At 40.0% G+C, this 26893-nt stretch overlaps 1 protein-coding gene across 2 annotated transcripts in view; it reads left to right on the plus strand.

Annotated features, from left to right (window-relative positions):
• The window catches only part of LOC136881784 (hemolymph lipopolysaccharide-binding protein), a 27283-nt gene extending 390 nt beyond the window's left edge, over window positions 1-26893 (plus strand). Inside the window, exons 2-5 of one of the 2 annotated variants that reach the window (XM_067154225.2) lie at window positions 7662-7796; window positions 8990-9140; window positions 10817-11077; window positions 23886-26893. In XM_067154225.2, the coding sequence (XP_067010326.2) occupies window positions 7662-7796; window positions 8990-9140; window positions 10817-11077; window positions 23886-24031 (693 nt within the window). In that variant the 3' untranslated portion in view covers window positions 24032-26893. The remainder of the gene's footprint in view (window positions 1-7661; window positions 7797-8989; window positions 9141-10816; window positions 11078-23885) is intronic. The other variant, XM_067154232.2, reaches the window with a different exon arrangement.

The following is a 26893-nucleotide window of genomic DNA, read 5'->3' on the forward strand; positions in this document are numbered from 1 at the left end:
GTCTTCGTACGTCCGGGTTTGATTCCCGATAGTGCCAGGGCTGGTGAATTGTTAAAATGGTACATGCAGCTCACGTCCATGGGGGTGTACCTCGGGGCGAGGATACGAATTTACTTACCTTAGAGTTGAAGTTTCCACTGTTCATTTCACTACTGTTATGCTTTTCATCCTTGAAGTTTGTTTTTCATGGTTTTCCCTGTCCACGCGTGGAACTTAATTAAGCACACGGTGACTAATTCCGCTTCCTAGCCCTTTGCTCTACCATTATCAGTGAAAATGTTAGTGTAGTGTGACGTCAGACCATTAGAAGGAAAGAGGGAAGTACTTTTCTTCCGGAGGTATATCATCAGATTTTGTTTTGGGCTGTCAACATAATGGGTGAGAGACGTGAAATTAAATTAAATTCGAGGTTTATTTACAGAGATTTATTAAATAAATTTTATATTAAAATACATACAGTATATGTAAACTATATATACCAGATAATTCCTGCCGGGCTGAGTGGCTCAGGCGGTTGAGGCGCTGGCCTTCTGACCCCAACTTGGCAGGTTCGATCCTGGCTCAGTCCGGTGGTATTTGAAGGTGCTCAAATACGTCAGCCTCCTGTCGGTAGATTTACTGGCACGTAAAAGAACTCCTGCGGGACTAAATTCCGGCACCTCGGCGTCTCTGAAAACCGTCAAAGAAGTTAGTGGGACATAAAAGAAATAACATTATTATTATTATATTATTTTATGAAATACTTCCTCTCATGCAGAGGCTGCCTTGCGACAAAGTATACTTTACATGTATATTTAGAAGCGAAATAGATATTCTGTACTTGAGAAATGTTGAAGCTAACCTAATTGTAACAGTGATTTCTTAGAATTATCAGTGAGCCCCTTAACGCTATGATGCCAATCTCCCGTAACGTTGTTACTGGCAGAGACATCTGAATCTTTGTCACAGCTTTCTGGAATACTTATGAGGCTTAAGTACAGCTGGAATAAGCAATCTATTTTCTTCCAGAAGGTCAAAGTATTGATAATTTTACAACGGTATTCAATGGTAATTAACTAACCGTCTTACTAATAAAAGGTGTATAACTTTTATATAAAGTTTATACACTGTTTATTTGAAATTCGTTACTAATAAACCGTGTATAAGCCTCCTGTGTATACATCTGTTATAGTTATTCATTGAACTGCTTATACAGACCAGGATCTTTGTATAAGCATTGTATAACAGTGAGTAGCGGAAAAAGAAACGAGTGAGCAGTTTATTTTCGTGGTATTTATTGTCTACAGTAATATAATCGTAGTGAAATATTCCACTTATCCATTTAACATTGGACACATATTGAAAGAATGTACGATAACGTTGATGATCTTCACGATATTTTAAACATAGAAGACATACACCATTCAGAGGTTATGGAGGCTAGACATCTTCGTAAAGTAAAACACTTTAAAGAGACGAAATGGCAATGAATAACTATAAAAGAAATTATGGCTGGGCGTATTTTTGTGTAATAATGTGTTACTGCTTAATAGACTTTTGATATTGCGAGTTTGTTATACATTATCTGCCCCTACAAAGATCTTTCTCAAATTTGAGTACCTATAAAATGGGACATATTCCTCGAGATAAAAAATGGCATAACTTGAAAACCATACGTAATATGATTTTCATACTTTGTAGTTGAATACGCAAAAATATGATGTATAAATGCCTAATAGAAACTTTTTTGATCAAACCTTTCCTTTAAGCTACAAAACAGTTTTTCCTTTCTCCTGAAAAGTAAGGATTTTGGAATGTGTACCCTTTTCAACTCGCCGATTCAATTACAATTGCTTACGTTTTCCGTACTACCCCAGTTAGGAGCTTTTGATCTTTTCTTAGCTTTTCTATTTATTTTTTTGCGTTCATTACACAAGCAAGCTGAAGAAATGTTGATATCAATATAAGTCAATTTCCAGCTGTCTCATGGAATGACAATGAATAACTAAGTTATAAAAGAAATGATGGTTGGGCGTATGTTTGTGTAATAATGTATTAATGCTTAATAGACTTTTGAAATTGCGATTTTATTATACATTATCCGCCCCTACAAAGATCTTTCTCAAATTTGAGTACCTATAAAATGGGACATATTCCTCGAGATAAAGAACGGCATAACTTGAAAACCATACGTAATATGATTTCCATACTTTGTAGTTGAATACGCAGAAATATGATGTAGAAATGCCTAATAGAAACTTTTTTGATCAAACCTTTCGTTTAGCTACAAAACAGGTTTTCCTTTCTCCTGAAAAGTAAGGATTTTGGAATGTGTAGGCCTACCCTTTTCAACTGCTTGCGTTTTCCGTACTATCCCAGTTAGGAGCTATTGATCTTTCCATTTTTTTTTTTTTTTTTTTTTTTTTTTGCGTTCATTAGCAAGTTGAAGAAATGTTGATATCAGTATAAGCCAATTTCCAGCTGTCTCACTTAGTGTTGTCACTGCCTTTACGATATGCCGTGCTACTGTGCGACTTTCCGGAAAGTTTTGCTCGTAGATAACCAGCAGAAGCGATCATAAAGGCGGTGAACGTGCGAAATAAGTCAGTGAACTGCAGGAAGAGATTCCTACGCCTTGGCACGAGTGTATACGTGCTGTATAGTAATACAATGCGTATACCTCGTTTATTAGTAAGAAAAATATAAAATGCTTATACAGGGTTTATTCACTGTTTAACTAAACAAGAGTTAAACAACTGTATAAGGACTTTTTATTGGTAAGACGGTAAGAGAACATTTATATTGCGCCTGGTAGTGCGATTTCGGTCTAGAAAGCCAAGAATAATGGCCGAAAGGAATCGTCGTGCTGGGCACACGACATCTCGTAATCTGTAGGCCTTCTGGCTGAGCAGCGGTCGCTTGGTAGGCCAAGGCCCTTCGGGGCTGTTGCACCATGCAATTTGGTTTGGTTTGTTAGTGTAATTTTACACCTAATTAAGTCCGTGTTTCATTTCTGAAAAATGAATGGTGTATTACATCGATTCTTTGTGCAATCAGTTTTCCTACGTTCCATATAATCATTGCGCACTGGTGATTTTGAGCTCCTCAATTCCTTATTGATTCGACCTTCGCTTACATTTCGCGACAAAACAAAGAGTAACGAAGTTACAAACATACTGTATTCTGAACATCAAGATACGTCATTATAACATGTAAGGCGACGATGGTAACACGTATCTAACTGCGCCAGTACAGCATGTATTCAAACTGTGCACCCTCATATCTCACGAGTTGTTCATAACTGTCTTCCAGATATTCGAACATGTTATTGAACACACGTTGCCGCAAAGATCCCTCCCAATAAATAAATAAATAAATAAATAAATAAATAAATAAATAAATAAATAAATAAATAAATAAATAAATAAATAAATAAATAAATAAATAAATAAATAAATAAGTAAATAAATAAATAAATAAATAAATAAATAAATAAATAAATAAATAAATAAAGCAATAATAAATTATATGAATTTAGGTCTGTCACCCAGATGGCAGATTCCCTATCAGTTGTTTACTTTGCATTTTATTTAAATGTTTTTGTAGAACTTGGAAATGTAGCGAACATTTCTCTTAATAAGTTATTCCGATCCCTTATTCCGCGTCCTAGAACAACATTTGCACCAATTTGTGAATTCCAACCTGATCTTCATATTAGACTATTTCCTACTTTTAAAAGCTTCACTCAAGTTTATTCGTCTATTAATGTCATTCATCGCCATATCTCCACTGACAGTTCGAAACATACCGCATAGTCGAGTAGCTCGTCTCCCTACTCCCAAGTCTTCCCCGCCCAAAGTTGCAACATTTTCGTTACACGACTCTTTTGTCGGAAATCACCCAGAAAAAAATCGATCTGTTTTCGTTTGCACCTTTTTCAGTTCTCGTACCAAGTAGGCCTAATCAAAGCAAAGGCCCAAAAAACTGAGTGAATAAGTGTGTGGTGTCCCACGAAGGTCAGTGGCCGCCCTCTTGAAGGGGAGCTGTGTTTGACTGTTCTCGCGTGCTGCCCTAGTCACGTGAGGGGGTTGTTTATGCCACTTTTGATAGTCTTTCTCCACTGGCTAAGCTTACATCTACTTTCAACATTTCTCCTTGCCTTGTGTGAGATTTAGCGTCTCTAATTCTATATTTAGTCCTTAATTCAACACTATTCATTACACTCTTGTAAGCTTTCTGTGTATAAATCTATTTCATAACCCTTATTTTACCACTTTTTCATTTTCCTTTTCGCTTTCCAATTTTACTTGAACCACTGTCTTTCCATCCCTCTCCAATCAGTTCTGGATCGCGCTGTCCTAGTGGAGTGTGGTCCTAGTACAGCAGCTGCCTGAAGTTCGTCCGCCCATCTTCTTCTTGGTCTGCCGCGGCTTCTCTTGCCTGTTTAGGGATCCCACATGAAACCGTACTCTAAAAATTGTGGTCTTTCCAGAGACTTTATACGCCCTCTCCTTTACATCCTTACTACAACCCTTGAGTACTCTCATATCCATGTGAAGTTTATTTACAACTTTGTTAGTGTGATTACCCCATTCCTTATAGTAATACTGACGCTAGTGCGATAAATAGATATAACATGAAAACAATATTCTCCGGCCCATGGGTAAATAATGCAAGAACGAGCTCGAATTATTATTATTATTATTATTATTATTATTATTATTATTATTATTATTATTATTATTATTATTATTATTATTATTATTATTATTGTTGTTGTTACTTGTATGTATAGCTATGTTGTGTTACATCCATTTAGTACTAGTATTATTATTACGTCATATGAACATGATCGCGCTGTTTGTGAGGTTATGTCATGAAGCATGTGCTGTACACAAATATTCATATGAGTTCAGTTAATGTAAATACCTGTAAATTAATATTATATAATTTATTCTTACCTGTATATATAATTTTTAATCCACGATTCTGAAACACACCATAACTTCCAGAATGGTAATAGGTGACGAGAACGATGAAGAATATTCTGTACATTATCTTTTTTTTTTTTTTTTACAATTGGCTTTACGTCTCACCATCACATATATGTCTCATGGCGACGATGGGATAGGAATGTCCTACGAGTGGAAAGGAAGCGGCCATGGCCTTAATTAAGGTACAGCCCCACCATTTGCCTGGTGTGAAAATGGGAAACCACGGAATACCATCTTCAGGGCTGCCGACAGTTGGGTTCGAACCCACTATCTCCCGGATGCAAGCTCAAAGCTGCGCGCTCCTAACTGCACGGCCAACTCCCCTGGTCTGTACATTAGAATACTCTATAAAACTCTAGAATTTTCACGAAGTTAGTTTTTTGGTAATGTATTTTTCTGGAAGCCTGGCCAGGACATATATAAGGAGACGATCTTGACGGTGATAGAGAGTCATTGGTTGACGAGTGGTTGCTAAACGTGGTATTGTTCAGTAGAGTTATGGTGCAGCAAGAATATTTATCTCGTGTGACATGCAATAGTTTCAGTCTCCATATTGAAGTGACAGTCTGTTGTTTTTAAAATGGCGGCCTGTGATGTGAGTGTTTTGTTTGTGACAGCAGTGATTAAGGTTATGTGTGTGTTTAATTTATAAATAGATGTGAATAAAATAAAGGTACCAACTGACAGCATCTCGTGTGCGTCATTGTGGATTCGTTAAGACCTTGATACTCACAGGGACGTAATTTCACTCCATCGGTACAATGGTTAAAATTAAGAGGACTTATTCTCTTGGTGAATCTTACAATCTGACATTTCGTCCCGTTTAGCAGCATATCATATTGTCGAGATCTGTCTGTAGTCGCTCACAGTCCTGTAAGTTATTTATTACACTATACAGTACAACATCGTCAACAAAAAGTCGTATCTTTCCTCATATAAGATTATATATGTAAGTAGTCTGCCTGCTGTCATTTCTTGATGGATACAGTACTTTTGCGTCCATCTCATGGCACAGGCCAGAGCCAAGTGTAGCTTTCACCGAAATCCCAGCCTCATCCATGGCTGTGACAATATGGAAGCTGCTGGGGTATGGGTAGTTCTGAGTAATGGCATACAAAACACAACCAGTACGTCTGATTATTATGAAAGGTGTTGCTCATAGGGTTGGTCGTGCTGCAATAGCACTTTCTCGACCAGTGAGGAAAGCAATGGGAAACTACCTCACTCGTCATCTTGCCTAGTACGCCTCATTTTGGTGCTCCCATTGGTTTTTGAGGTTTTCCTAAAACTGCATGGCCTTTTTGGTGCTATTTGAGGATCCAACCGGCCTCTGGGCTGATGAGCTAACAGACAGACATGTAAGCAGTGCCTGATGACTGGCAATAGAAGAGAGACAGAGCTCACCTCAACTAACAGCAATAGTCAGTTATTGTTATCCTTATTGTTGGTATGTTTTGAAGCTTAGGGCGTTGAAGACCATAATGCTGTTAGTTCTTCAGGCTAGACAACAGTGGAGCGTTCAATCAATCAATCAATCAATCAATCAATCAATCAATCAATCAATCAATCAATCAATCAATCAATCAATCAATCAATCAATCAATCAATCAATCAATCAATCAATCAATCAATCAATCAATCAATCAATCAATCCTGATCTGCATTTAGGGCAATCGCCGAGGCGGCAGATTCCCTATCTCTTGGTAAGTTATTCCAATCCCTAACTCCCTTTCGTATAAACGAATACTTGCTCCAATATGTTCTCTTGAATTCCAAATTTATCTTCATATTGTGATTTTTACTTTTAAAAACACCACTCAAACTTATTCCTCTACTAATGTCATTCCACGCCCTCTCTCCACCGACAGTTCGGAACATCGATTTTCAACCCTTCCCTTTCTAATGATTCTTTTTCCATCCTCTGTCTTCAATTGACCGTTCCTTCACGCTTTTCTTATCTGATGTTTATTCCTCGTGCTTAAAATTATATTTGGTGCAACTTTTGTATGGAGCTCCTCTATACAACTAATATTAACGTACAAATTCGACATTTTCTGTTTTGGTTCACCAACTATTGCAACGTCACGTTACACTATTTAAATAACTCGGCTACCTTTGAACTTTGACACTGATTTTCCAGAAATTCTGTTCAGCCGTTTATTGGCGATGTCGTAAAAAAAATACACCGATATTTAAGGTTTGTCGACCTAATTCGAGATAAAAACGAAGTCTGAGCTAAAAATATGAAGTGTACAGAAAGAATTATAACTTTAATTAGCTCCTGTATAGTTGTGGCAGATATATGACAGCCACTGATTAATAGCATCTTCTAGCCCAGTGAGGAAGATAACTGAGAACTACCTCATTTCTCATTTCCCGATCATGCCTTATCAGGTATAAATACATTCCTAAGGAAAATTGTGGTCCAACTGATGAAATCATATTAGCACGAAATTCTGCGCGGTATACATTACTATTATTTATTTATTTATTTATTTATTTATTTATTTATTTATTTATTTATTTATTTATTTATTTGTTTGTTTATTTATTTATTTATTTATTAAATTTTACATGTACAATCTAGGGGTGGCAGCTGGAAGAAAGGCAAGTTTAAATGGTAGAGCCTCCATCAAATTCCTTGCAATAAACAACGGAATGTGATGCTTAATTTAATTTGTCTTCCAGGTTTTGTCGATGTTCCTTACAACTATTAGCACTTGCAGTAGAGCTATAGACGAGGAGGAATGGCAAACTAAAATAAACAATTTTCAACTTTATATTGCCAGCTACAGAAACAGCACAGGCCAGTGGGTAGTGATCGTAAGTACAGTCACCAGAATAGTTCATGTAGATTAATAATTACTTTGGGACGATTTAATAATAATAATGATAATAATAATAATAATAATAATAATAATAATAATAATAATAATAATAATAATAATAATAAATTAGAAACACTGGAAAGAAAAATTATACGGAACATACTCAGGTCCACACTACATAACTCTGCAAATCAAGAACTAATGATGAAATATATCAGAACATAAAAACTGGCGTACGGCTTTTAGTTCTGGGAGTGTCCGAAGAAAAGTTCGGTTCGCCAGATGCAGGTCCTTTGATTCGACACCCGTACGCGATCCGCGCATTGTGATGAGGATGAAATTACGATGGAGACGACACATACACCCAGCCCCCTGCCAGGAATCGAACCCAGGACCTCTTTGACCAGCACGCTAACCATTTAGCCATGAAGCCGGATATATAGAAAACATTACACAAGCAATGCAGAAGAGGCGATTGATTTTTTGGACACTTAGGCCTATACGCAATGGATGGCAACAGGTTAACCTTCACCGGGCGAGTTGGCCGTGCGACCAGTGGCGCGCGGCTGTGAGCTTGCATCCGGAAGATAGTGAATCCCACTGTCGGCAGCCCTAAAGATGGTTTTCTGTGGTTTCCAATTTTCACACTAGGCAAATGCTGGGGCTGTACCTTAATTAAGTCCACGGCCGTTTCCTCCCGACTCCTAGGCCTTTCCTATCCCATCGTCGCCATAACACCGATCTGTGTCGGTGCGACGCAAAGCCACCAGCAAAAAAAAAAAAGAAACAGGTTAATCAAACAGATCTTCCAATATCTTTGGAATAAATCAACAACAACCTGGATTCGTGAAGTCAAGAAAGATTTTGAAAGAAAAAATATAAGGGAAGAAATAAAACGAAATGAAATGGCGTATAGCTCTTATTGCCGGTAGAATCCGAGGACATGTTCGGCTCACCAGGTGCAAGTCATTTGATTTGACGCCCGTTAGCTTTTGAAAAAATTACTTAAGTTTAGCAATGTGAATAGTATGAATGTAGAAAATCTGTTCCACGTCAAACTGAGTTCCTGTATAAAACATATTTTTCAAGAATTGCTGTTAACGTGTCAAATATAAAACTAGTAAAATGCTTCAGCTATTAAACTAACACGGTATTTTACTGTACATAGATGTCTCGTTTTGTTTCCAGGCGAACTCCAGCACTCTTATGCCAAATAGAAACATCAAGGAGGGTGAACAAGGAGAAGATGTTTCGATGGACGTTGAACTAGTTGTGACAACAGGGGATGACATGGAGGTGGTGCAGCTGTACAGCACAACAACTGTGCAAATTCCATATTGTGAGTACCTGATCATTCTCGTCATCATCAACTGTATCATCATTGTTTTCTTTCTTTCTTTCTCTGTCACTTCTCTACTTATCTACTATAGATACAAATGTGGTGTAGTGATTACCGTGATTAGCTGCCAGCCCCGGAGGCCCGGGTTCGATTTCCGGTTCTGCTACGAAATTTGAAAAGTGGTACGAGGAATGGAACGGAGTCCACATAGTCTCGGGAGATCAATTGAATAGAGACAGGTTCGATTACCACCTCAACCATCCTCGAAGTGGTTTTCCGTGCTTTCGCACTTCTCCTCCAGGCAAATGCCAGGATGGTACCTAAAACCATGCCCGCTTCCTTCCCTCTTCCTTGTCTCTCCCATCCGATCTTCCTATCCCCCACAAGGCCCCTGTTTTCCACAATACGCGAGGTACTGGTCCTCCTTCCCACTTGAATCCCTCACTCTCCAGGACACTCCTCTTGAGGTGGTAGAGGTGGGATCCCTCGCTGAGTCCGAGGGAGCAAACCAACCCTAGAGGGTAAACATATTAAGAAAGAAAGAAAGAAAGAAAGAAAGAAAGAAAGAAAGAAAGAAAGAAAGGTTCTTCACCCTGCGGAAATTACTTTTGAATAAAGACTGAAGAACCTAACAGTTATAAGTTAACTGTGTCGAAATTGAAAAGAGGTAACTTCAGATATCACCAAAACATAAATAAATAGAGACTAACAGGCATGAATGAGTCCAGTAGTTACTGGAAGAGCTCTGCGCCAGTACAGAACTACGGTATAACCATGACTCATGCCAGTATCGCGGATGTTACGGGAGTGTTTATAGACCAAAGTTACAAAATTAAGAAATGTTTTCATGAACTTACCATATTCTTCTTCTAAATCTTCATCTTCTTTTCGATTAGGTTTATTTGGGGCCACTCTTCTTCGATCTTGACACGGTATTCTCGCATCTTCTCCAGGCGTAGCTCCTTTCTTTCCTCGGATCAAGGAGGTGCCTTTCTCCTTCAGAGGACTTTTCCTGGAAAAGATCTGTCTCACAGACAGTCCGTAAGAGTGACGTCTCAACACATTTACCGGGCGAATACGCTGTGTGGTGATTCGGGTCACGCAGCTGTGAACTGTATTCTGGAGATAGTGAATTCGAACACAACTGCTGGCAGCCCTCAAAATGGTTTTCCGTGGGTTCTGATTTTCACACCAGTCAAATTTTGGGACTGTACCTGAATTCCGGCCACGAGCAGTTCTTTCCTAGTCCTAGTTCTGTCCTAACCCATTGTTGCCATAAGACCTATTTAAATCGGTGCCATGTAAAGCTAATTGAAGAAAAGAAAATTAACAAACTGGAAACTCAGCTTGTTCGATCAAACCACCTTCGTTATAAGAGGGGATGGATGGATTCTGCAGCGTGCGAGTATGGTGAGGAAGAGCAGACCGTTGGGCGCTGCCCTCTATTTCCTATCCTGGAAACCTGAACGAAATTAATGACCTGATATTGTTAAGTTGATACAAAACTCAATGTTTATTTGTAAAAAATATTTTAATTGATTTTGTATTGTTGCCAAATGATTAAAAAAATAAACCACTTGGTGACCCTAACATTCCTGCTGATAGTAGAACTTCAGATCCAATGTAGTGCCTTCCGAATTACCTTATTTATGATAATCTATATTATGTCCCGGTAGATCCTCCTGCTGATTACATCCAGTTCCCTGAGGTGGGCTTCTACAAGGTTCATGGACACCCTCTTACCTGGTTTGAGGCCAGACTAAAGTGCATTGCGGAAGGTGCAGATCTCATGGTCTTGGACTCGATGCGCTCAGTGGAGATTTTCAAGGCACTCTTGTCTCAATTTAGAGACGATATTCAGCGAGCTACCGGCTACGAGGTGGCCTACGTGGGGGTCTACGACTTCCACAAGAACAATACCTTCCTTACAGTTCAAGGTAATTATATATCTGATTATATTGTAGCCTACTGCTAGCAATTGTACCCGTGCTTCGCTACGGTATTCTGCATTGCATACGGATATCGAAATAAATTACTGTACATGTAGTGAATAATATTTTTTTTAATTGCACGTCTTAGCGTTATCCAAAAAACAGCATGAGGAGGTCGCCATACGTTGTTTCCAATGTAAAGTGCGAGTTGAGGAATTGTGATGATAACGACAGGCTCATTTGGCTACTGCCATTCACAATGGAGTTGAGAAATGTTGATTATAATAGCAGGCTCCATTGCCTACTGCGTGGTAAATCGATTTGGAGAGTTTTCGTTACAATGGCAGGCCCCCGTCCTACTTCCAGACATATTACAGTTGAGGAGTTTTTATTATAATGTCAGGCGCCTTCCCTACTGCCAGTCAAAATTTGAGTTGTGCTGTTATCACTATAATGACAGGCCCCTTTTCCTAATTCCAGTCAGCTCTTTGCCAGTCGCATCGAGTTAGTGAGTTTCTATTAAGCAGGCCGCTAAGCCTAATGCCAGTCACATTAATATGTGTAAATTTGTTTATAATTGCGGGCAACTTTCCTTACTGCCAAACACAATCACGTGGGGGAATTTTGAAAAAAATCCTGCATGCTCCCTTGCCTTCTACCAGTCAAATCGAGAAGGGAATTATTCATTACCGTGGTAGGCCCTCTTTATCAACGCCAGTTACACAAGAGTTGGAGAAGAACGCTATTCCTACTGTCAATCAACGCCGATGTGGGGAGTACTGATTACAATAGCAGACGCCCTCCTGCTGATAATCACTATCGATTTGTAAATAATTATAATGTCAGGCACACCCTTTCTAGATCGCTACAAATCGGCTTCTATGAATGTATAGATCGACATACGAAAGTATTTGCATGTTTAAAATATTGCAGACCTTTATTTTTAGACAAACTACTGTTAAACGGTACGTCACATCGACAAACGGTTTGTACCGTAAGATGCCTCGTTCAGCGGTCCAAATGGCTGGTTCTATGTTATTTTCTCACATTTCATCTATTTATGGGTATGACTGAGTTAGAAACATTGAATTGTGTGAATTTTGGGTAAGGTTTTCTCACAGTGCATTACAATACTTTTCGGATACAAATGTGACAGTTACATAGAATTTAGCTTATGTATGGCTACTGGGTGGGCCAATGTTCGTGTAGAATTTGATGATTCCATCCTTCCTATAATTGTGTCAAACTATGAATTATACGTGAAAAATTGCAACATTTACCTACAGTGGAGAGATAGCGCAAATCTAACATGTGAAATGAAATGTCGTATGGCTTTTAGTGCCGGGATATCCCAGGACGGGTTCGGCTCGCCAGGTGCAGGTCTTTCCATTTGACACCCGTAGGTGACCTGCTCGTCGTGATGAGGATGAAATGATGATGAAGACAACACATACACCCAGCCCCCGTGCCATTGGAATTAACCAATTAAGGTTAAAATCTCCGACCCGGCCGGGAATCGAACCCGGGACCCTCTGAACAGAAGGCCAGTACGCTGACCGTTCAGCCAGCGAGTCGGACATCTAACATGTAAGGGATAGGGATATGACAAAAGTAATCAGATCATTGTTGTAGATCTCGTCATGCTGAGTTCGGTTGTGCCATCCGTTTTGTGACACGACTTACCATTTAGCCACGAAATACCTCGAAACGAAGTTCTGCACCGACATTAAAATTACCTCCATATTTCGATATTTTTTTCGGGGGGAAAAAGTGAAAAGTAAAGATCTTGGAAGTTTCCCGTCGGTTTCCTGGAAAGACTAGGTTAAGTAGCAGTGAAACAGTAATAAAGAAAGGAAGGGAGGGAAAAAGGAAATGAATAGTGTTTTGGGTAATTCAGGTGAACTCATAATAGATCCCAGGGAATCACCGGGCAGATGGAGGGCATATTTCGAAAATCTTCTCAACGCAAAGGAAATCTTCCTGTTGGTGTCGCGAACAACCGAGCTCATGGGGAGGAGGTAAACAATGTTGGTGAAATTACGGTTGAGGAAGGGGAAAAGGTGGTAAATAAATACCATTGTCATAAAGCAGCAAAGCAAAGCAAAGTCATCTCCGTACAGGCCATGAGGGCCATTGGTGGGGTGGAAGGTAAAGGCTTCCACTATCCGTAACCTCGGCACTTGATGGGGTAGAGTGGTTAGCTCTACGCCCGGCCACCTTTGCCCCAGGAATTTACCTGGTACTCATTTTTGGTGTAAGCTAGGTGAACCTCAGGGCCATATGCACCTCCGGAAGTGGAAATCTCGATTCTTAAATTTTACGACTTCCTGACGGGGATTCGAATCAACGTCCTCCCGGGCGAACCGAGCACGCCTTTGCCGCGTCGGCCAAGCAGCCCCTTCATAAAGCAGCAGGAATAGATGAAATAAGACCTGAAATGGTGAAGTATAGTAGGAAGGCAGGGATGAGATGGCTTCACAGAATAAGATTAGATGGAGTGTTGGTAAGGTACCTTCAGATTGGACAAAAACAGTGATTGCACCTATCTAAAAGCAAGGGAACAGAAGGGATTGCAACAACTATCGAAGTATCTCATTGATTATTTACAAGGCAAATTATTCACTGGCATCTTGGAATGGAGGGTGCGATCAGTGGTTGTATGAAAAACAGTGTGATTGCAGACCACAGAGCGGCTGTCAGGATCAGATTTCTCAGTATGCGCCAGGTAATTGAAAAATTCTACAGTACAAGAGGAATAGACAGTAATGTGTATGTTTCGTAGATCTAGAGAAAGCATACGACAGGGTACCGGAGGAAAAGTTGTTCGCCATACTGGAGGACAATGGCATCAAGGGTAGTTTATTAAAATCAGTCAAAACCATTTATGTTGACAGTAGGGCTGCAGTGAAAATCGATGTTAGAATGAGTTCTTGGTTCAAGGTACTTTTAGGAGTTAGACAAGGCTGTAATCTTTCATCCGTGTTGTTCATAGTTTACATGGATCATCTGCTGAATATAAAGTGGCAGGGAGGTATTCAGGTAGGTGGAAATGTAGTAAGCAGTCTGACCTATGCCGATGACTTGGTCTTAATGGCAAAAAGTCAGCTCCCGAACGAAACTATAGTTACATAGCTCTGTTTTCAGACCAACTTTGCTTTACGGGAGCGAAAGCTGGGTGTACCTGGGATATGTTATTCATAAGTTAGAAGTAACAGACATGAAAGTAGCGACTTGCTGGTACAAGTAGATGGGGAAAACGGGAAGAGGGTACTCGGAAGTTAGGACTGAACTCGATCCTGTCGAATAGCACCAAGGAGTCTGCTCAAGGCTTAGCGTCTCCATCCAACGGTACTCGAACCGGCTAACCACGGGGTCAGACCGTTTAGACTTCAACGCCTTAACGATTAAGGCCACCGGGCGGGCGTTTTGCATGTATGTTTCAATTTTTAGAATATGGATAACATTAATATAGTTTTAAAAATAACTTCTCCGGCAACAAAAATAGCCTCTGAGAACGTGTGTGACCGGCGGGATGTCAGTTGCAAACCCCGGGCTCTGGTCGATGAGTCGATGACTCAATGTTCCTCTGTTCCAAGATAGGGGGTTCCACCTATTCTGAGATGAAGGCCTGTAAGTGCGCCTTTGGCTTCCAGTACTTGTATATAAATAAAGTTGTAGGTGATCCGCTGTCTGTAATTTCTGTTGTTTTGCCAATTTTTCAGATATTTGTCTGTTTTAGGTCAACTTAAGACCGAATCGGTGGTTTTTATTTTTCGTGTCTGTCTGTCTGTTTGTCCGTGTGTTCCACCACCACGGCAAAACGGCTGGATAGATCTCAACCAAACTTCATATTTTTAGTATACTCATCCCGAGGAAGGTTTCAATATGCATATCATTTTAAAATCATTGAATAGACGGGGGTTTATAGGAAATCCAGAACGGTTTTCCTCCATTTTATCTTTTTTTTTTACAAGTTGTTTTACGTCGCACCGACACAGATAGGTCTTTCATCATTATTATTATTATTATTATTATTGCTATTAGTATTATTTGTTTTATTTGTATTCGAAATTATAAGTTATGTATATGTATACTCATCTAGTGGTTAAGTGTAAGAGAGGGCCTTGAGCCCTAACTTCGCCACCAATAAAGGCATTATCTATCTATCTATCTATCTATGGCGACCATGGGAGAGGTAAGGGCTAGGAGTAGGAAGGAAGCGGCCGTGGCCTTAATTAAGGCACAGCCCCAGCTTTTGCCTGGTGTGAAAATGGGAAACCACGGAAAACCATATTCAGGGCTGCCGACAGTGGGGTTCGAACCCACTATCTCCCATTTTATCTTATACTATTGATTTTCCGTAAAGTCTAGGGACCGTATGTGAATCGCATCTTAATTATAAACAACTTTCGTTATATTAATAATTTACCTTACTCTTCCCGCCTCTGTGGTGTAGTAGTTAGCGTGATTAGCTGCCACCCCTGGAGGTCCGGGTTCTCTTCCCGGTTCTGCCACGAAATTTGAAGAGTGGTACGAGGGCTGGAACGGGGTCCACTCAGCCTCGGGAGGTCAAGTGAGTAGAGGTGGGTTCGATTCTCACCTCAGCCAAGGCTTAGCGTCTCCATCCTACGTTACTCGAACCGGCTAACCACGGGGTCAGACCGTTTAGACTTCCGTTTTCCGTGGTTTCGCACTTCTCCTCTAGGCAAATGCTGGGATGGTACCCCACTTAAGGCCACGGCCGCTTCCTTCCCTCTTCCTTGCCTGCCCCATCCAATCTTCCTATCCCTCCACAAGGCCCCTGTTCATCATAGCAGGTGAGGCCGCCTGGGCGAGGTACTGGTCATTCTCCCCAGTTTTATCCCCCAACCCAAAGTCTGAAGCTCCAGGACACTGCCCTTGAGGCGGTAGAGGTGGGAACCCTCGCTGAGTCCGAGGTAAAAGCCAACCCTGGAGGGTAAACTGATTAAGATAGACCTTACTCTTCAAATGACGGAGAAAATTACTATTTTCTGCGGGTATCATGGTCTGCGTGTGTGACCAATCGACCGACAACGAACCTACAGGTTACCATGGCAACGTCTCTGACTGCTTGCCAGCAGGGAAGTGACGTATTGCCATTTTCCTCATCATATTAAAATCGTGGTTGTTCCTTGGGTAGAAGGCAAGAGAGGGCGTCAATCGGCCATTCTGCGGGATATTGGCGGAATATCGTTGGAGTTTATAACCGTCCTCGAACAGCTTATGTAATAACACCATTAGACATCTTATCTGTTGACCTAAGAATGCCTGCGCCTAAATTTCTCCTCTGTTACCTCTTTCTTATATCCATAACTCACACCAGCATAATTTATTGAGGGGCATTTGATTTCCCAATACATTCACTTGGTATTTACATATTTGTCGTTATCCGGCTGTCCTCAGTTTTAATCCATTTTCTATTAATTTCAACTTTCTTAACTGAATTATTTTCTTCCTTAATTACACCGTATGTATGTGAGTGCTAATCCCGAAAGCTTGACACTCTTTCCTTTGAGGAAATATTCTAAGCTATGCAAATGTATAACTGTTGTCCCCGGAAAATATCGAAATATGGATGCAATTTTAACGACGGTACACACCTTCGTTTCTGGTTAACTGGTGGCTAATCAGTAAGTCTTATCACAAATCAGAAAGCACAATCGCGTTTCATTTTGGAAAGATCTACAACTTTGCTCCTATGATTTTTTGTCGCATTTCTATTCCTTATACGTTAAATAGAGCTGTATTTCTCGATTTTGTACTTTCACACGTATATGTTAACATTAATTTAACACACTTATAGGAAGGATAGAATCATGACATTCGGCACGCACATTGACATGGCCCGTGGCCGTGTGATAGCCAAATTTTATGATTCTGTCACATGAATATCAAAAATAAATAATACTAAGTGAAAACTGTACAAAATTTCACCCCATTCAATGATTGTAACTCATTCTAACCCATAAATATAAGAGATACGAGAAGATGTCATAGGTCTAACCATGTAGAACACTGAAAGGGACGTCTGATGGTGAAGTCCGTTTGTAGATATGTCGTGCAGTAACTCTCGAATTAAAGGTCTGCACTTCTAGTGTGTGTCCGGACATTGACTGTTTTGGTGAAATTTCTGTACAGTTATCCGTTTCAGGTGTAATAACGACCATCTGAATATATTTAGCTTTGGTATCTGTCTGTCTGTCTGTTTATTTTCTTGTTTGTTTGTTTGTTTGTTTGTTTGTCTGTCTGTCTGTTTGTCTGTTTGTCTGTTCGTCTGTTCGTCTGTTTGTCTGTTTGTCTGTTTGTCCGTTTGTCTGTTTGTCTATAACTTGGAAACTACTGGATATATTTCCACCAAACTTGACATTTAGAATCCACCTGTCCTTTGGTAGGTTTTAGGGCAAGAATTATTTCTAAATTCCTGAGCTCAATGGGGGTTTATACGAAACCAAAACCGTGATTTTGCACTCCACAAAATATACACAATCAAAATGGAAATCTACCTGCCTTAATGGAAATTAATTTCTAAACCTTTTTCTCATATGCATCATTTCGATACCAGGATTAATAAGGAAAATATCATTAACGGACCGTTTATCGGTACAAGTCCCACCGGACTTAACTCAAGAGCGGGTGCGTGTAAAGCGTATTTGTTACAACTTGAAAACTAGTGAAGGTATTTGAACCAAACTTTAGCGTCCACCTGTCGAAAGGTGGGATTTAAAGGTCAATAACATTTCATGTTCCATTAATGGACTAGCGGTTTAAGGGGAACCGAAATGGTGTTTTTACTCTTCCACAATATATACAGTACAAGATTAACCTGACTGGAAATCGACCAAACGTGATGGAAATCCATTTATAAAATATTTTTTCATGTCCATTTTTTCGACAGGAGATATCATGAACGGTCGGTTTTGCAGGTTAAGTCCAGCGGACATAGCCCAAATGTATTGTACCTTTAGCAGATTCCTTATCTATCTATAGACTATAAATAAAGTCGTAACGACTGTGTGCCTGTACATTGACTATTTTGGCGAAGTTTTCGTGTAGCTATCCGTTTAAGGGATAATAATGACCGTCTGCATATTTTTTGGTTTAGTTTTCTGAAAGTAATAATTTTTACCCTCCTCTCCCAAAATCCAGATTGCGGCATAATCTGCCAGACGAACAAGAAAATTAAAATTTGGCAAAATTGTACGTTTTAGCCTGTAACGGACGGGAAACTTCCAAGATCTTTAAATTTTTCACTTCTTATCCCCGAAGAATATCGAAATATGGAGGCAATTTTCATGATGGTTCAGACCTTCGGGAAGTCTTATCACATAACGAATGGCGCAATCTCCGCTCAATTTGGAGTGGCCTACAACCTTGGTCTTATGAATTTTTGTGGTATCTGTATCACTTTTACGTTTGATTTTTCTCGATGTTAAGTAAATTTGGACTTTTCATCATGCATAATTCATACTTTCAGTCACTTATAGGAAAGATGAATTACACGAAAATTAGCCCACCCAGTAGCCATGTGTGAGCCAAATGCTATGTATGTAGCTCTCACGTAATTACCAGAAAATTAATGCAATGTGAGATAATCTTACACAAATTTTACCCTATTCAACATTTCTAATTTAGCCTAATCTGACCCATGAATAGATGATATATCATAGGACCAGCCATTTAGGCCGCTAAATCCGGCGTCTTATGGTTCAACCCTTTGTTGATATGACGTACCGTTAGGATCAGTTAATCTGTAAATGATGGTCTGCAATATTGTATTTCGTATGTCGATCTATATATATATTCACTGATATCGATTTGTAGCGATCGAAAAAAGGTGTGTCTACTATTCTAATCGGTACTCTCAACACCGACTTTGTCTGGCAGTAGGAATGAGGTCCTTCTCCAACTCCTGTGTAACTGGCATTAGTAAGGAAGGCCTACCATTTTAATGAATAATTCACTTCTCGATTTGACTTGCAGAAGGCAAGGGAGCATGGCGGTGTGAATTTTTGTTTGTACGTCAGAAACTGACTAAAATGCTCTTAAATACATATATTTTAGTTTACTGTACAAAATTAAAATTAACATTTGAGAAAAAGCACCCGCACAATTGTGCGTATCAAGACTTAGTTCACTACTTACAAAAAAGAAAAATTACCTCAATACATGTGAATATACATATGTACATGATCAAATGTTCTGTTTTCCAGTGGGGAATAATTTAAAACAATTAAATCTTCGTTCAAACTCAAGTAAACGTTATATTTTCTACATTGAGGAGGAGTTTTGACATTACTGCCCTTCTGGGAGCAGCAGCTTGTCGTCAGACCTGAATGAAATCTGGAGGTGTCAAAACGTCAAAAACTTACTAAAATGCTCTTTTACAGTTTATTTTACAAAATAAGAACTATCGGCTGAAAAACAGAACCCACACAATTGTGCGTGTCAGGACTTCATTCACTACTTGCAAAAAATAAAAAAATAAAAATTCATCTCAGTACAAGTGAATATGCACATGTACATGATCAAATGTTCTATTTTACAGTGTGGAACGATTTTAAACAGTTAAAATCTTATGCATTACATTTCTCATGTAGAGTACGAGTTTTTCTTTATCGGTCCTTTTTGCGACAGCACCCAGCACTCCTGCATGCATTGCCTGTAAGGAAACCTAGCCCGCAGATATGTGCGTGTCAACATTCAAAACCTCATGCTATTACGTAAGATGTTGTAAGTTCACAATTGACGTTTGCTACACCATCTACACACTTCATTGATTATATTCTGATATTCAGTAAAGCTTCTAGATTAATATGAATGCAATAAATAAATAAATAAATAAATTAATAAATAAATACTTTAGGCGTTATTGCTTCCTGCCATCTTGCTAATGAACTGTATTTTTAAACTCTTCTTCCTGCCCCCTGGTGGTCAAGTACTAAATAAAAACAGCTCAAGTACATGCTACGTGTCCCGCACAAGCACTGAAGTCCGGTCTAGCGCCAAGAAAACGTCAAATAAGCTCGGACATAAATAAAATACGAACCCGCACAATTGTGCGTACAAGGTCTGAAAGGGGTAGAGAAGTTGCCTACCTTTATAACAACTCCTCAACTGTAATCTGTCTGGAAATAGGATAGGGGTCTGCATTGTAACGAAAACTGCTCAAGTCGATTGTGACCGCGCAGTAGGCAATGGGACCTGCAATTATAATGTAAACTCTCCAACTCTATTGTGAATGGCAGTAGGCAAGTGAGCCTGCCGTTATCATCACAAATTCGTAACAAATACTTTACATTGGAAACAACGTATGGGAACCTGGCCATGCTGTTTCTCGGATAACGCTAAGAGACATGCAATTTTGAAACAATCATATTTACAGCATGTACAATATTTACTTTGATATTCGAATATAATGTAGAATACCGGATCGAAGCAGGGTACATTTACTAGTTCATGACGGCGTGAATAGGACGACCAGTGACTCGTATCTTCCTGCCTTCATAGCAAATTTGCCAGGGAATTCTTTTCTTGTCATGCGGCTCCAGGAACGTACGGACGGCAATAATATGAGACATGCAAGAAAGAGAAATAACGGGCAAAGCCATCCCTAATGGCAGGATAATATTATGAGTGTGCAAACCCTTGCAGTCACAACAACTGTGTTAGTGATTACCAGATAATTAGTATCACTGGTGGTAAATGCATGATCCTCCTGCGGGCCGTCGTTACGGGCGGAAAAGCACCGAAAAAAGTCTGTCAGTGATCTTAAGAAGGACGTACCTTTCTTCTGACCTAGCAGGAAATCGAACCCGTAACCTACCGGTAAGAGGCAGACACTCTACCACTACACCGCGGAACAACAATACAGGAACGTTTCACTCATGGCAGGAAGTAGGAAAAGTAATAGTGAACTCCGTTGCGAGGGTGTTTGTTATTTAATTCATTCGTCCATTCATTAATTCGTTGCTGACCTGCATTTAGGGCTGTAATCCAGATGGCGCATTCGACATCAAATGTTTACCTAGCCTCGTCTTAAATTATTTCAAATAATTTTAAACTTATCGAACATATCTCTTGATAAATTACTCCAATCCCCAATTTCCTCTTCCAATAAACGAATATTCGTGGAGAAAATGAAACGATGTTAATCGTAAAAGTTCATAAAGGAGGTTAGAAATTGCTGCTCATTGAGTTCGAGACTTCACTCGAGAAACAGCGAGGGGTGGTAATCGTGCCCGAGTCTAGAAAACTATATTTAATTCACGAATTGCTTGTGAAGATTTTTGTCCCTTATTTAACGAACTATAAATACGGTAGCTCCTGGTGGTGGGTGCAATCGAATACAGCCATAGTATCTCTGCTTGTCAAAAGAGTCCACTGACAACGAACCCCAGCGGACTCCATCCTGGGAGAGTTGGTTGGCGACCATGAGGTCACTAGCTTAGTGTAACGAGAAGTTTGTCTCAGGCTTCCTGCATGGAGGCTGTGAAGTTCCATGGAAGAGTTAACGGTAATGTCTTCTGCACAGTGTTTAGACAGGGAATGTTCAGCGGATTCGACTGCTTGAATCCAGTTGTAATGTGCTCTTGAAACTGTCAGTCCTGTTGTAGCCTCTTTCGGTATGTCTACTGGAAGGAAGGAATCAGGGTGGGAAGTTCCCGGTTGGCCTGCGGACATGCGATGGCCCCTAGTTTCTATTGTGAACCTCGCCTAGAATTACCGTGGACCTCCTGGAAGGCGATACGAGTATATTCCTTCTCTAGCCACTCTACGAAAGTACTTCGTCGCAAAGGATTTAAAAAGAGGATTGCCGCAAACATCAAGAGTCAGTGTCGAGTTGTTGGAGTAGAAATATGAGTATTGAGAGAGCAGTTGTTGTGTTGGAGTGTCAGAGAATGTCGTCGTGGTGGACTATTCGAGTGATTTTAAAGAATTGTTGTCGTTGGGTGTATTATGAGCGTGATCGTGCTGTGATACGCGTTGGGTAGTTCAGTGGGTGGAACAGACATGTTGATTATTTTAATTGCTATTTAATGTTGAGTTGACTGTGCGAGTTATCCAACTTGCCTGGAGTCCAGCTGAGTGTACAGCAGTCATGTGATTGTGCGAGTTGTCGGCCTTGTCTGGAGTCGAGCTGAGTCTACAGCAGTCAGGTGAATGTGCGAGCTATCGGACTTGTCTGGAGTCGAACCTCACCTTCCTTACTTCCAACAAGATGTTATGTTTTGTCGATATTATTAAACGTTCTCTAATTTGCTCGTAATAACAGACGAGTGAGTTAAAAGGCTCTCGTTACAGAAGGATGTTTCACAAACTAATATAGAAATATCTGAAGACCTTGAAACTGCCGTTACAACGGGGCTCCAGCCATACTAATTTTTTCTGACTGCTATTGTAGACACTGTATGTACTTTTTCTGACGCCAAAAAGGTTTTAATGAAATTTCGTTTTTCAATTTTTTGTGCACATTCTCCCATTCATTAGCTCGGATGACCGGGAGTACGCTGTACGATATTAATCAATCAATCAATCAATCAATCAATCAATCAATCAATCAATCAATCAATCAATCAATCAATCAATCAATCAATCAATCAATCAATCAATACTGATCTGCATTTAGCGCAGTCACCCAGGTGGCAGATTCCTTATCTGTTGTTTTCCTAGCCTTTCCTTAAATGATTTAAATGACATTGGAAATTTATTGAACATCTGTCTTGGTAAGTTATTCCAATCCCCAACTCCCCTTCCTATAAATGAAGATTTGCCCCAATTTGTCCTCTTGTATTCCAACTTTATCTTCATATTGTGATCTTTCCTACTTTTAAAGACGCCACTCAAACTTATTCGTCTACTAACGTCATTCCACGCCATTTCTCCGCTGACAGCTCGGAACATACCACTCAGTCGAGCAGATCGTCTCCTTTTTCCCAATTCTTCCCAGCCCATACTTTGCAACATTTTTGTAACGCTACTTTTTTTTGTCGGAAATCACCCAGAACAAATCGAGCTGCTTTTCTTTGGACATTTTCCAGTTCTTGAATCAAGTAATCCTCGTGAGGGTCCCATACACTGAAACCATACTCTAGTTGGGGTCTTACCAGGGACTTATAAGCCCTCTCCTTTACATTCTTACTACAACCACTAAACACCCTCATAACCAGGTGCAGAGATCTGTATCCTTTATTTGCAATCCCATTTATGTGATTACCCCAAATGAAGATCTTTCCTTATATTAACACCCAGATACTTACAATGATCCCCAAAAAGGAACTTTCACCCCATCAACACAGTAATTAAAACTCAGAGGACTTTTCGTATTTGTGAAACTCACGACCTGACTTTTAACCCCGTTTATCATCATACCATTGCCTACTGTCCATTTCACAACATTATCGAGGTCATTTTGCAGTTGCTCACAATTTTGTAACTTATTTATTACCCTGTACAGAATAACATCATCTGCAAAAATCCTTACCTCTGATTCCACTCCTTTACTCATAGCCTATCATTTATATATATATAAGAAATAAGAAAACATAAAGGTCCAATAATACTGCCTTGAGGAATTCCCCTCTTAATTATTACAGGGTCAGATAAAGCTTCGCCTACTCTAATCTCTGACATCTATTTTCTGGAAATATAGCATGAACGCATGTTTCATTACTGTGTTATTACTAATTCCTGAGTCCCGTTCCATTATTTTGCGAGGCAGTGGATGGCTCATTCTCCCTTCACCAAGTTCGTAGTCTCAAAAACACTGCTGTGATACATCCTTATATCTTTGCAGGTAATCCAGTAAATGGTTCCCTCTGGTACTCTGGCCAGCCATCTGGTGATGACAACTTCTGCTGTTATGCTGACAACGATGCTGCTCTAGTAAACTACAAGTGCAGTGTACGTCTTTCTTTCATCTGCGAGAGGAGGCTGGAATGAAGTTGTGTGCCTATAAACATGCTGAAATGACAGTCTGACGTCTTAGCCTTGCTTGAAGAGAAGAACACCTACGCAATCCTTATATCATGCGAGGATGACAAGATATTTATTTATAGTACATAATTATCTACAACCACTTACAGTACTGACTGTTCTCATATCGTTCTGTAAACTTCTTTGTCTCACTCGTATTTTGGTTTAGACTTTTATTCAGAACAACGTAAATCCAGTATAATTATTTTTATTTTGTTTTTTATTTGTGTGTATTACGTCTGTGTTGTGCAGTAGCAGTGAATGGCAATTATAAACGCGGGAGGGGGCACAAAAATATCCAGACAAGAAAACGTACTCCGGTTTCAGGTGTACAGTGGGGAGAATGGGTAAATCAAAATTGAAAGTAATAGCTTCAAAATGATAAGTTTTGTGATGCTCTCTCAGAGAATTTCCAGAGAGAGGTAAAGGTTCAGAATCTACCAACTTAAGTGCGGTAATATTAGCTTTTTTCTGTTGAGATTTTGATCTAATACCATAGAATAAAACTTGTCAAATGGAACAATAATTACACATGTATTACAATTAAAGAGAAATACGTTGTGATTATGCAGGCTGTAATAAAAATGTACATTACAAATTGCAGGACACAGTCCTCACACATAGACAAAGATATTATGTAATAAGAACATTGTTCCGGAAACGCTTTGATTCCATGTTACACCTCATTTTCTCCAACTCATTAAACATAGCGAACACACAAGAACAGAACGTTAGAATAATGGAGAACATGCACTCTGGGTTACGTCGTCTTACAGTGATTTGTTTTGTTTTACACGTCCCTGTTGCCATGCGACCTACGGCATTGCTTGTTTACAGGTAACATGAACCGTTCCAGTGATAATTATAACCTTGGCAAACACATGGGTTACTACGTTCGTAGAGTTCATTACAAACTTGGCTCGTGCAATGGCAGTGTACACAAATGCAGAGATGGCAGAGCCCATTTGATGTACGGATCAGCAGACGACAATGGTGCTTGCGCTCAACGTTTTTGCCGGCAGAGGTTCCCAGGACAAAGGTGCCTCGACAGGAAAACGTTTGAAGCCATTGATCATCATCTTAGGGAACATGGGGCATTTCAGCCTGATACTCACGACCGGAGCAGCTCTAGAAGGACGAGGACGCTGCAACGGGAGGCGGCAATTCTTCATGCAGTTGACGACGATCCTAGTATCAGAACCAGACAAGTAGCTGCAACAATGAGTGTTGACCACGTGTCTTTCTGGCGAGTGTTACATGAGGACCAGCTGTATTCATACCATTGACTGTGTGTGCAGGCTCTATCAGCAGCTGTTTTTCCTGCACGGGTACTCATCTGCGATTGGTTTATTCAGGAAAGTGTGAACCCTAATTTTAGTCCAACGGTGCTGTTCACAGATGAGACGCCGTCTCAATGAGATGTTAATTTTTACAATCGGCATGGATGGGCTGATGTCAATCCTCATGCAACTGTTGAACCATGTCATCAACAAGAATTCTGTCAATGCTTGGGCCGACATTGTTGGTGACATTTTGGTAGGGGCTCATGTTCTTACACACAGGCTCAATGAACGAAGTTACCATAATTTCGTAGATAATGTTCTACCTGATCTGTTAGAGATGTGCCTTTAGCTGTGCGACAAAACTTCATGCACGAAGGAGCGTTTTAGTGTTAATGTCCGTCTACTTCTACATAATAGACTCGGTGACAGATGGACAGATAGAGGTGGACCAACGGCCTGGCCTCCACACTCTCTGGACATAAACCCACGGGACTTTTATTTTTGGGGGCATTTGAAAGCTCTTGTGTATCCAACTCCATTACAAGATGTCCAGAGACTCCGTGCCCGTATTATGGAAGGCTGCGAAACCATATGCAATACACCAGAGATACATCAGCGCATCCGAGTTTCACTATGACGGCGGGTTGAAGCATGTATCAATGCTTATGGAGGGCACAGTGAACATCTCCTGTGAGAAGGAGTTGCATGTGGTATGGTGGTACATTCTTTATGTGTTCCCATGATTAATGAGTTGGAAACAATGAGGTGTAACATGGAAACAAAGCGTTTCCGGACCCGTGTTCATATAACATAATGTCTTTGTCTACATGTGAGGAACGTGTCCTGCAATTTGTGACGGACATTTTTGTTACACCCTGTACAATTAAAAATAATATAGCTTTTGACCACACACCTAAGAAAGTAACATACACTAGATATAACTACACAGACATAGTAAGTGAGGGAGACTGGCCGACTGACGAATGTGCGCGGCAAGCGGGTGAATCATACCTCAGTATCTATGACTTTGGCAAAAATATACTCCTGCTACCCTTCCTCCAGCTCATGCTACACCCTGCTGCGCGAGTCTCCACTACTTGCTGTGGAACAGTACGATTTGGTTAGTCGCAAAGTACGACGTTTTGTGCGTATTTCCGCGAAGTATTGTTCTTGTTAATTAAGGAATTTAAAGGAAAGAACTAGCTGATAAAACAACAGAGTTTATACAATTTTTTTAAAAAATCCTACTTTCAGGCGGCTAAAATAGTATAAAAATGTAATGTGATCTCCACAAAATGGGGTAAGTGCCCCCGAACCCCTTCCCCCAGTCGCCGACACTGGTATCAATTATAAGATTTTAGAACAGTTATTGTGGCAATGATCCCTCTACTTATTAGGGTATGTGACTTAACCTCTGATAACCTTGGCTGCGTTCTATTGGGTGAATTGGTTATTTGCTGTACTGGAATGGCTCGGAACATTCTTCCAATCACAAAATTTTGGAGTGACGACTTCTCAAAATAAATTTACAGTAGATAATGAGTGA

The sequence above is a fragment of the Anabrus simplex genome, chromosome 1 (assembly GCF_040414725.1).
Source record: "Anabrus simplex isolate iqAnaSimp1 chromosome 1, ASM4041472v1, whole genome shotgun sequence".
Lineage (NCBI taxonomy): Eukaryota > Metazoa > Arthropoda > Insecta > Orthoptera > Tettigoniidae > Anabrus > Anabrus simplex.